The sequence below is a fragment of the Typopeltis vanoorti genome, chromosome 2, assembly GCF_054136105.1.
Source record: "Typopeltis vanoorti isolate ZY-2024b chromosome 2, IOZ_Tvanoo_1.0, whole genome shotgun sequence".
NCBI classification, from domain to species: Eukaryota; Metazoa; Arthropoda; class Arachnida; order Uropygi; family Thelyphonidae; genus Typopeltis; species Typopeltis vanoorti.
In genome coordinates, this window is record NC_143550.1 from 38,404,679 (window position 1) to 38,417,566 (window position 12,888).

The 12,888-nt window shown below is 34.8% G+C and overlaps 1 protein-coding gene across 1 annotated transcript in view; it reads left to right on the forward strand.

Moving 5' to 3' along the window:
• The first annotated feature begins 9,086 nt into the window (after window positions 1-9,086).
• LOC150108931 (uncharacterized) overlaps window positions 9,087-12,888 on the forward strand; it is a 298,899-nt gene continuing 295,097 nt past the window's right edge. The window contains exon 1 of the mRNA XM_090411045.1: window positions 9,087-9,746. Within this exon, the coding sequence (XP_090267171.1) occupies window positions 9,627-9,746 (120 nt within the window). The 5' untranslated portion in view covers window positions 9,087-9,626. The remainder of the gene's footprint in view (window positions 9,747-12,888) is intronic.

Sequence of the window (12,888 nt, forward strand, 5' to 3'; positions counted from 1 at the left end):
GTGAAATAATGAAAACATATTTAAAATGCTTTAAGACTATGTAGATATTTTTTAATCTTAAAAGAAACGTATTTAATTGTTATTATTTATTAATTTTTTGTTATTTTTTATATTTTAATGGAAAAAATCACACATTGATGTTGGTTCACAAATTTTGCTTCCTGCATATTTCGGCGCCTAATGAATGTTTGTAAATATATGCTTAATTCATATAAGTTTCATTTCAAAGGTATTGATAAGAAGCACAAAAAAAAAAAAAAACATACAAACGCAAAATCTGGAATATAAACTGTATTGAATATAAATACAATAAATATTATAATAATATATGTCGGTATTATGATTTTTTTTTCGATGGGGGCCGTGAAATATTTTAATTTTTCCAAAGGGGGCCTTTACATCCATAAGTTTGGGGAGCACTATACTAGGCTACCATAAAACAATCGTATTGCTACTTCGTTATCAATTCACGAATCGTTATACCTATAAATAAATAAGAATTTCTTTTTCACATTATCTTTTCGTTTTTGTTTTCTAGTATTAGTAATGCATATAACATCTACAGCGTTTTGTATCATATAAGACAATATTGATGTAGGTACTGACAGACATACGATTCATCTTGTAAACAGAAGACTTAAACTTACGGTATCGATAAATACAGTACAATACTGTAAATGTATTTTCATTTCCTTATGATTTTCTGTAATAACATTTTCTTTTCTGTATTTTCTAGTCTGTGCGTTTTTTTGTTCATTGGCGTTGGCTTTTGCAGTTTCTACACATTTGTCCAGCCACGCTTTTCCGCTTTAAATAAAGTGACATTTTGAGGACTTAACGTACTAAAATCTTTACGGTAGCATTTCTCATATTAATGTTGTCTTTTATTTTCTAGTACAACCTACAAAATTGCGAACACTAAAATAAATCCGCGTTGCTACAGAAATCCATTACCATTTGCACGAGTTCAAGTGCTTGTACTGTCTACACTCTAGACCAGTGCTTCCCAAACTTCTGGATGTCAGGGCCCCCTTTGCAAAAATTAAAATATTTCACGGCCCCCTTCGAAAAAAAATCGTAATAGAGAGATATATTGTTATAATATTTATTGTATTTATATTCAATACAAAACATACACAGCGAATATTGCAAAAAAAAATCAAATGCATATATTACATTACATTTTTTGCCTCTTACCATTTGGTTCTGAAGACGATGCGGGCTGTTCTGGTAAAATATGAAATACTGTCCTTTTTTTTTTTGAGTCTGTTTCTGCTTCTTCTGATTGTTCGCGGGAATTTTTTTTTATTTTTTATCAGCCACTTATCCATCTCAGGGTTAAATTTTTTAACGTAGAATAGATCACATAATATCACCACTTACCGATACTAGCACACCACAGACTGATAACATGAAATTAGAGAATATTACCTGAATAAGGGAATCCCCGGACCAGGAACATTTTTCTCTTTTGTGACTTTTCTCCCTTTACGGTAATTAAGCCTAACGCGAAACAGACAGCAAAGTCTGTTTCGCGATATATATATATATATATATATATATATTGCTATATATATTTATTAATACTTTTAGGAATTTTAACACATTCAGTTGAATTTTATTGCTGCCTTGGGAAATCGAACTCACACACATCTAATTAATAACAATAGTTTTTAGTTAGATACTGTGTTTGCCCATGCAACATATGGTTTTGTTTCAGTCTATACAGCATATTTTCTGTATGAGGGGACATGTGATTCATTAATTAGTGTGTATTTATCCCAGTTGTCTCTAATGGCACTATTTGTTGAGAAATATATTACGCAGACTCCCCATACCTTATTCACTGGCATAGTAAAAGTACTTGTTTTTATTGCCTCTGCAGTATGCAGGCTGTTAGGGAGGGCACTGCAAATGAATTACTATCTCCACACATGAACTTGTTTAACCTTTTTTTTCATGTGTGAAGTATATGTGAAACTTTTATTGGTAACAGAAAACTAACTCGGATGACAGTGATAATATAAAACGAGTTTTGACATGTACATAAAGTCAATATTAACAGTCCCTGATTACGAACGCGTGATGAAAGGGACAGGAAGATTTGGAGCTTCCCTGGAGAGCATTTGAAGTAAATACAATTAACCACTGCTTTGAAATGAAACATGTGAATAAGCAATATTTACAAATATTCATTAAGCTCCGAAATACGCAAGAAGCAAAGTTTGTGAACCAACACCAATGTGTGAATTTCTCCATTAAAATATAAAAAATAACAAAAAAGAAATAATAAATAATAAAAGTTAAATACGTTTCTCTTAAAATAAAAAAAATCTACTTAGTCTTAAAACATTTTAAATTTGTTTTCATTATTTCACGGCCCCCTCAAAAAAACCTATGGTCCCCAAGGGGGCCGTGGCCCACAGTTTGGGAAGCGCTGTTCTAGCCAGTAGACGCTCTAAATAAAAATGCCTCTGAAACTTGCTGACGTCAGCGTCTGCTCGACCTCATGGTGCGGGCTAAAAGTAACTAATCAGCGTGTATTAAGTTGAAATGGGTTAGATTAACATTGGAGTGGAGACAAAACATTACTGAATAAAATAAGTGACAAGTATGATTTATCACATAATTCGTTTTTGTAGTAGGTTCAAAAATTATTGACTGTAAGTTAGAAATTTCGAATGCAAAAACTATGTGCGCCGTTAATAAATGGTGCTCGCCCTTTTTGACCGGTGTACACGCTTATACGCGCACAGCTTAGAGCTTAAAGGAAACGCTGCTTGTTGTGATTAGATTCAATAAATACTTAGCCAGTCAAGCAGACGGTTCTTTCAGTCATAATATTAGCCAAATTAAAATTTAGGACATAGTGCTTTTTATAATCAAATTCATTAACTTCTTCAAATCTACACCGATAATAACGATTGGCTGCAGTTATGGCCCACAGCTGAATCCACCGGAGTGGAGGTGGTGCACCTAGAGGGGGAATTTTTATTTGGGGGTTCAGGGCTAAGGGGCCTTGTCCACTCCAAAGAAAAAGAGAATAAAACACTAGAAAATTTTCCGAAAATCTTATCCTAATGAAAATTCATTTTTTTTTATTTATGTTGTGTCATGTCTTTTATTTCTATACTAATTATGAATTAGCGATCATTGCAGATGCTCAGCCATAGATCGTATGCGATGCGTAGCATGCATTCTCAAATCGTCTACTCAATCGGCACCCCTCTCCCCAAGGTTAAATCCTGAGTGCGCTACTGCAGAGTAGTATATTATTATTTTTATTATTACTAATACTAATTTTACTAAGTATTAGTAATACTATTACTAATACTTTTATCTCCACTATAGGGAGCAGGCAAGGTCGTTTTATCCCTATCTAACTTTTGGAGACCGAGTGGGCAGTTCAATCTTCACCGGTAGCCAATCACAGATAGCTGGCCCAAGGCTATCGCTAATTTAAACAGCCAGCGGTGAAGAGACGGCTCAACAAGTGTCGCCATATCGTCGTCCCTAACACTAACACAATATTTTTAATGACTAAAATAGTGTGGGTACTGCAGTCGATTTTCTTGAGTTTAAGGGACAAAAAACCCACTTGCCCGTGCCAGAGATCAAATAACTCGGAAACCGGTTGAAAAAAAAAAAAAGATTAAGTAAAAAGTTCCTCTAGTGGGTGATTAGACTTGAACTCAATTCTATCTTAGGGTGGTTTAGTGCTGTGGAGTGCAAACATCACTTCCTCTGAGTTAAACAGACTCCATTTATAATAATCATAATTTTTGTTATTGATCTCAAAAATATTTACATATATACAATAATCGTCTTAAGTGACATTCCAGCATGTTATTTTACAAAGTACAGCAACTATGCTGCAGATTATGGTTCATTTTCCATATTCGATTTCTATAAAAAAAAAAAAATCATTATTAAAATTATGATTATTTATTATCCGTTTACAAAACATATTGTTCTGGTTTTTTAGCAATGAAATTATTACAAATTTTCTTTTCTTTTTCTTTTTTTTGTATAATATATTAATAGTAGTTACTGTAGTTAGTAATTTATAGTTGCAGTTGAATAAGATTACATTTTTACAGTATTTATACAATTATAATAAATTATATAAATTTACAATTTTTGCTTGAATGTATTTAAGCGCTGTAACTATAATAAACATGTAATAAATGGATTTTTTTTCTTTGTGTTGATCTTGGTTGAGATCTAATGTCTCAGCTTGCATCCTCAAAGCTTTTTAGTAAACTTATCTGACGATAACACCGGTTAATTATTGTTTATTGGTTTGATTACTGTGTAAGAAGTAGGCTGATGTTTTATAGGTCTGATATTCAGTAGAGCCATAAGATGAGAAATTCACACACACGCACGCACACATGATAATTTGGAATAATGATAATAAAGTTAATGCCTTTTAATTCCCTGCACTGCCTACTTAGTCTTGGAGACTGAGTAGGCAGTTCAATCTGCATTGAACTGCCTACTCAGTCAACGATATGCAATTCATATCGTCGATTGACTGGTAGCCAATCAACGATAGCTGGCCCACTATCACTAATTATAGGCTGTCACCGATGAAGAGGCCAGCAAACAAGTGTTGCCGTCTCTTGGTACCTAACAGGATATGTTAATGTCTGAAATAGTGTTGGTTGTACTGTCGATTTTCTTGAGTTTACGGGACGAAAAACCCGAGTTTCTGGTAGAAAAAAACTACTTGCCCGTGCCAAAGATCGACTAACTCGGGAACCGGTCGAAGAAAGGCTTAGAAAAAGTTCCTCCAGTCGGCGACTAGAACTGAATTGTAAGTCTATCTTTGGGTGGCTTAGCACAGAGGATGCGCTAAACACTGAGCTACACAGGAGTGCTATTATTATTATTATTATTATTATTATTATTATTATTATTATTATTATTATTATTATTATTATTATTATTATTATTATTATTATTATTATTATTATTATTATTGTTGTTGTAGGGAGTGAAGGGCTCAACGAGGCAGGCCAAAAATCATCCATGCTAGCTGACACACTCCTTAAACTTATTCACATTTTATGCACTCACTTCTTCAACAAGAAAACTATCTACTTACTAAGAGCTCTATGAGAGAAATCTATATCTTATCATTTTCTTAACTGCACACAAACTTAACTTCCATGGAATCTCACTTGTCTCCTCTCTCTCTCTCTCTCTCTCTCTCTCTCTACTATCCATATATTTAAAAATTTTATGAACTGATTTCTTATAACACCCTCTCAAAAGTTCATACACCTCTATCATATCACTCGCCTCTTTCTTCTGTCTACCTGTCTACCTTCTGTCTACTCTCAATCCATTCTCGTAATCTACATTCCATAATCCTGATTATCATATTTGTAGTATTTCTTTGCACCCTTTCGACAGCTTCTTTATCTCTTTGGAACCCAGGAGACTAAATCTCCTGGGTTCCAAAGTAGTTCAGAAAAGCAAAATGACTTCCATATCCTTACATGCAATGTTCATTTCAACGTTGTAATTATCATCTAATAATTGCGACGTTGCGAATTTTGTTGTGACCTTTTGAACTTCAACTTTCTATCCACCATAACTCCGAGATTCCTGGCTTCGTATCCATTGTGTTAGTGCTGTATATTAGTAGTATCTCTGATTGCTACTGAAGATCTCCTGTAAGCCACTGTCCAATAACAGTAATGTATAGATTAAACAATTAAACAATGGACTGATCCCTGGGGCACTCAACACCTTTCATCTGATAGATTCACATTCCCATATATCACTTTCTGATACTTGTCCATCAACCACTCATTCATCTAAACCAATAGTTTACATTCCTATTCCATATTCTCTCGTTTACGCAACTCTTTTATGTTATATCCTATCAAATGCTTTAGCAAAGTCCAACAGTATCATAGTGTATCCATTCTATAATAAATTTAGTTTAATCTTAGACTGGCTCTACAATTAGGTCTTTATGGACTAGACTACAAGAGCACTTCAGAGATTGCAATATTCCCATTCTGGAATATGTGAACACAAAAAAACATCGCAACATCAAAAAGAAAAATAAAACACAGAGTACAGGGAAGACAGAAATTGCAGCTCACGCCCTTGAACTGAAACATATCCCCCAAATCGACAAGGCCATAATCATAGACAAACACGACAACGAAACAATGCTTAGAATATCCGAAACTATTGCCATAAAATGCGATGAAAATTCAATCAACGTCCACCGCCCCTACCTAATTTCCGAATGTTAGACGATCCAGAACTTACAAATTAAGCCACGCCTCCGGCTATTTAGAGACAACAAATGCCCTTATTTGGCAGATTCAACTTGCAGTCTTGACATACACTCATTCCCCTACACTCATTCCGAAAATGTTTCGATGATGGTCAGGCGACCGAAACGGTCCGTACCCCGTTAACGCTCTCCCCCGCCCAGTTTCCCCATAAGTAAACCCTTTCCCCTTCTCTTCCCCCCCCAAAGCGCCCTTAAACAATAATATATATATATATATATATATATATATATATTATTAATACAAAACGCGGGTTTCCAAATTTATTTTTCCTGCGTCAAAACATCCCCCCCCCTACACACGCTCCCTTCCACCTCCCCACTCTCGTTATAAACAACCTTCAGCAGGATCATGAAATTGCAAGACATCCTAGTATCAAAACAAGGTATGTACACAATTTTTCCACCTCTTTTATTCTACTATAATTGTCTTCTATACTCACCCATAATGCCCTAAAATATATATACCTTTTTTGAGTAATAATAGCCAATGTATTTAAAATAAGGGACACTCCTAAACAAAAAACAGGCTATAATAACCATAATTATTATAATTAGTTTAATCCTTTATCCAAGTGTAAGCAAACAAAGTTTGCACCTAAAAATATCTTCAGGACTGAGGTAAGGTAGTGCAACACCTGAAAACTCTGAGCAAAGGTGGACCAAGCCTCTCATCACTCCTTGTCTCAGTACCTCCCATAAAGCAAAGCACATCTCCTTGCACTTGCAGACATGTATACTATGCATTAAAGGAAGGGCCACTTCCCAGACTGATTTCAACCTTTATTGAGGTCTCGTCAGTGGGAGGCAGACCTGAGACAAGGCTGAGACAAGGAGTGATGAGACCTTGGTCTGGTGTTGCACTACCTTATCTCAGTCCTGAAGATATTTTCAGGCACAAACTTTGTTTGCTTACACTTGGATAAAGGATTAAACTAAATTTATTATAGTCTAACCAAGTGAAAAATAAACTTCCAACATCTTTCTCTAAATCCAGAGTAATTCAATAATAAGGTGGTACACCTGTTGGCAACTCCTATAGGTAAATATGACCTCTCCTATTGCTTCTGCTTTAGTATCTCCACGTTTGGGTCTGCCTCCCACTGACGAGACCTCAATAAAGGTTGAAACCGGTCTGGGTAGTGGCACTTCCCTTAATGCATAGCAGTATACATGTCTGCAAGGAGATGTGCTTTGCATTATGGGAGATACTGAGATAAGGAATGATGAGAGCTTGGCCCACCTTTGCTCGGAGTTGCCTGGTGTTGCATTACCTTACCTCAGTCCTGAAGATATTTTCAGATGCAAACTTTGTTTGCTTACACTTGGATAAAGGATTAAACTAAACTTATTATAGTCTAACCAAGGGAAAAATAAACTTCCAGTGTATCCATTCTTTTTATCCAACAGCTGTAACTTTATTATTTATTATTAGTAATAGTACGTGACACCTCCAAAGAGTCCTTAGACTCATTGTAGGAGAGCACACTAGCAACTCTCCATCTTCTCTACTTAATCCTCCAACTGAGCACTATGACTCAATTAACACAGAACACCATGTACCGCTCACCACAAAGAGTATTTTATTTCTGTAAATTGCGTTTGTCCTGTTGGCCAGTTTTCCTGTATGAGGGATGAAAAAGCCGAGTTTCCTGGAGAAAATTCTGCTACCTCCATATGAGGTCGGCTAACTCATCTTCGATTGAAAATGCCCATAGAAAGATTCCTCTCGTCAAGACAATAATCAAACTTAGGTCTTTTCCAGTCGAAAGGCGCAATGTCCCAGTCCCATTGTTCTTCCAATTGCACTTCATTATAAAATATGAGCAAATTGCTTAGATATGGCCTTCCTTCAGTTAACCCATTTTGACACTCGTTCGAGTCTTCTGAGATCATTCCTGAGCTAAGATTCAAATTATACAAGGCCTAGCCAGTTGAGTTGAACATTCCTTTAGAACGAGTGCTGATATCCTATCTGTGCCAAATTATTTTTGTTGTATATTATTTTTGTTAATTGTGAGCGCGCGCCTGTGTGTGTGTGTGTGTGTGTGTGTGTGTGTGTGTGTGTGTGTGTGTGTGTGTGTGTGTGTGTGTGTGTGTGTGTGTGTGTGTGTGTGTGTGTGTGTGTGTGTGTGTGTGTGTGTGTGTTTGTCGTATTTTCTTCAACTAGTTTGCCCGTTTGGTAGGATAAAAAATCAGTTTCTGGCAAGAAAAATTATGAGAACCCCCATATGAAACTGGGTAATGCTCTTTAAGTTGAAATTCCTTATAATGTTTTCTTGTGAACTAGCGATCGAACTACGGAATTGCTTCCGTTCATATTCATCTCTCATTCTACCGAAATATGCGATGTGTAGGAATTCGTAATACAGTTCATGAAGTACGAATGGAAACTACTGTACAGTACTGTCATTCATATTCGGAAAACATTCACACTCACACGCATCAATGAAAGCTGAGTTAGCCAAAATGAGCAGATATCTTTGCAAAAACTCAAAGAATCGTCTAGAAATCTTTTTCATATTTCTGATTTTTATATATTTATGTTCCTTAAAGTTGCATAATATACGAAATATCGTTTCACTTTACTATAATGTGATTTTTAATCATTTGAAATATTTAAAGAGGTCGTCGTCAATTTACTAATTCTCTCAAGAGTCTGCTGTCGAGATTATTGAATGTATGTGTTCTGTGAAGTAGCTTGTAAATAGGCTTAGTTAATGCAAAAAGAGCTTGTAGTTAGTTGTGTAAGGTTGTATTCGTTGCTATGGATGTAACTTAGAGGACTCTGAGCGTAAACATATTGGTAGTAGGGAGTGTTATTGGCGCTTTTGGTAAACGCTAATGATAAGCGTTACCTGTTATTTTGCACGTTGAATGTTATTACTGTTTGCATTTACTGACTAAGATTGTGCAGGAATCTGATAACGTTATTATCATGTAGGTAATGTGTATATTTCGATTTACGTACAATTTTATAATTAGGTGTGCTAAACACGTTCGTTTTTTGATGGGCTGATTAAATCTTCAGTTATCTATCAGTAAATAAAATGTATAAATTGGACATCAATTATTCGCTATAGTCAGGATAACGAAGCGCTTCCGTTGTTTACCTGTGTGATTAGAAAAAAAAAACATGTTGATATCACGTGTTTTCATGTGAACCATGAGATAACATTTTTTTACGACTTTTTCTTCCGAAGTAGAGACATCAAAGGATATCGATGTTTACCGCAGGCTCGTCAAATTTTTTATTCTCATATATAAAAGTGAAAGAAAGTTTTACATACATTACTTGTGTGTAACAATGACATCTTTGAAGACTGATTGTCGGAAATTTTCACCGAATATCTTCAACAAAACCAAATGCCAGAACTGTTTCCGGGGAAAGGATGCTCATTCACATGAAGCTCTGGAGAGCAATCGGGTAAGTATTATATATTTCTCTGATCAAATATTATTTCATCAATACGGAAGTGGTGATGAGGAATAAAACATTTTTTAATGTTACGATTTAACCCTTTCTAGCCGTGGATGTTCCAACTCCCAGTTCCTTTTACATTTTTTTTTTTAATAGTCAGTCATGAGATGCCCCCCGCATTTAAGCGTTAAACATGGTCCTTTCCTCTGAGGAGCTGGGGAACAAAGTTGCAATATAAGTTCCAACATATGATTAGATTTTCACTGTTAGATATAAGCAGTTGCTCGGTTTTCAACTCTCTCGCAGTAATTTGATGATGCTAATAATTTATAATGGATGGTCTTCAGAGATATGTAGAGTGGAACAAAAATTATCTTAACAAAGTTATGATGTTAATTTGAAAGAGATGTGTTACTTCTTTATCCATTTTAAATATTACGGTGCATAGTGTATAAAAAGTGTTCACCTCTGAATATTTAGACTGAGTAGAGTTCGAAAACAAGGTAATCAGGTCTTGGATGTCTTTTCCCACAACAAAATTCCCGAATATTGCAATGGCAGTTTAGCTTATTTAGAAATACGGTTTTATACTTTATAGGTGGAATCCATAATCAGAATTTTTTAGTAACATTGCCAACTTTATTGGGTCAAGTAGCAGCTAGCGAATATATTCCACAATAAGGGATCTGCTTTAATTGATTGTATGCATTTTAGATCTTTTGGATATTCTTCATCTAACACAGAGCTGCACTTCTCCCTCTGACAGTATGTCATAAACAACATGTAGACACACACATAGTATATATATATATATATATATAGAGAGAGAGAGAGAGAGAGAGAGAAATTTAAAAGGATTAGTAGTGAATTAACATGTGGATGACTTTGAATTAAGTATAATTAGACTAATATTTTGTTTATATTTTCATGCATCACCAAAACTGAATTAATACAGAACAGAGGTACATTCAGAGCAAGAGTTTTCAGTCCATTATTACTTGCCACTGCTGCATGAAGTAAGAAAGAGTGCTATTGGAATACACTGCAAATATTAACACAGTTGAATAAATAGTACAGAGCATAAGGATTAATTTATATGAGCGTATGTTGTTAATTAGTAGGCTGGTGGTCATAAATGAATGATAAGAACATTTCTCAGTGAGCATGACTGGCCTACATGCAGTATTTAATTATTATTATGTGACACCTCCAGGGAGTCCAAGGACTCATCGAGGGAGGGCACCTACTCTACAACTCTCTCCACCAACTGTCTCCAACAATGCCATCGCTATCTACCGCCCACTACCACCACTGCTATTTTCACAATCACAAACATCCATGCCCACAGCGGGATTCGAACCTGCAGCCTTTTGGCTGGAGAGCAGATACGCTAACCACTTGACTAGCCAGGCCGGCAATTGAGTGGGCTGATTTAAAGAGTGCTTCACAACTCTTTAAATAAGCATTCATTTTTGGAACAACTTCGAAATAATGAACTACAGATTTTTGATGAGTTTTTGTTTTGGCTTGTGCACATAATCTGCAAGGGCTGACTTACTGGGTTGGAACATTTCCTTCAACATGAGCCAAACTGGATGAGCTGCATAGATCAGAATGGAACTGTTATATATGTTATTTTTCTAGTCTAGTAAGTTAGAGTCAAGTGACACATTTCTTTATTAAGACTTAAGAAAGTTTAAATATTTGAGCAGTCTTATTTGTTGTTGAGCTGAGATAATTTTTATAAGCTTTAATCAGTACAGTAACAAGGGTATATAGCACCTGTGGCAAGTGTCTGACTTGTGTCTCTCCAACCCAAAAATGACAAAAATTTAAATTTGAAAAATTTAAATGTAACAAGTTAAATTTTACTAAATGCAATATGTTAAATACTTACTATTAACCCCATCAAAATGAGTTGCAGTGTGTTGCAAAATTTGTGTGTCTAAAGCGGTGTATTGCCGAAATTTAAAAATATAATATAAAATAGCGGACTTTTATATCTATTTATTTATTTTTATGGCACCTCTTTTGCCATGCCCTCCTTACAGCACCGGCTTTAATTTACTAAACGAATGCTTATCACTTGCTGTTAAAACAAGTAATACTGAAAATATTCTCAGAGCAATGAAAATAACTGGAAACAATTACCATGATGACAGTTCTAAGTGTAAATCATAAGATTTTTTTTATTTATCATTTTTTTTTTTGTAATATCAAAAGTATCAACACTTGCATTGTTTTATATATTTTGAAAATATCGATATTTATCCTTTGCAAATCATGGTAATCATAGTAGATCTTTCTTTCAAGTATAATATAACTTTTTAACTGGTAAAGAAAGCATTTAAACATCCACTGCTAGTTTATTCGTTAATTAAAGTGTTATTTCTCATTTGCTTTCCGTGGAAGCTATCCGGAATACTTATCATTTGCATTTTTGAACTGTTGACAATTTTAGACAAATTTAAAATTTTACTTGTTAATTTTTCCTCAGTTAATTAAGCAAAATATAAGTGATATAACCTATATAGAATTGAACAAATATTTGCTTCCAGTATTATTTTTAGCTGTTCATATCTTCATTCCATCAATCCCAAACTCTCGAAACCACATTAACCATTATACTTTGATTTAAACATATTTGCCATTGGGAGCTACCACTCTGGAACTGCATTCTACCCATTCACCACCCTACTTGCACGAAAAATCTACTTTTTTCCATTCTCTTACCACACTACTCTTATGTAAAGTTTCCAAATTAACTGCACAGCGCCACATTTCTAGTAGTTGATTTCAAACTGCTTTCAGTGAGGTAATTTTGGTTATTGTCATGTGTATTCAATGGTTTAAAAGTAATAATTTAATTGTCCTTTAAAAAAATTATATTTTTTTACACAGTTGGAAAGTGTGTATTTAATGTGCTTGTCATATCTATTTGTTTGTTTATTTATTTATATTCTTGTTCTAAACTTCAATATAATTACTAAGATAGTCCATGTTGTTAGCCTAGTGGCTGTGCACTATGCAATCATATGCCTGGGGAAGGAGTGTCCTAAATTCGATTCCCATTGGTGAAGTGAGGAACTGAAGGATCTTTCATAGCCAAGTTAGCCGGTCTTGGGCGTGGACAGTAGGGTTTTTTCCC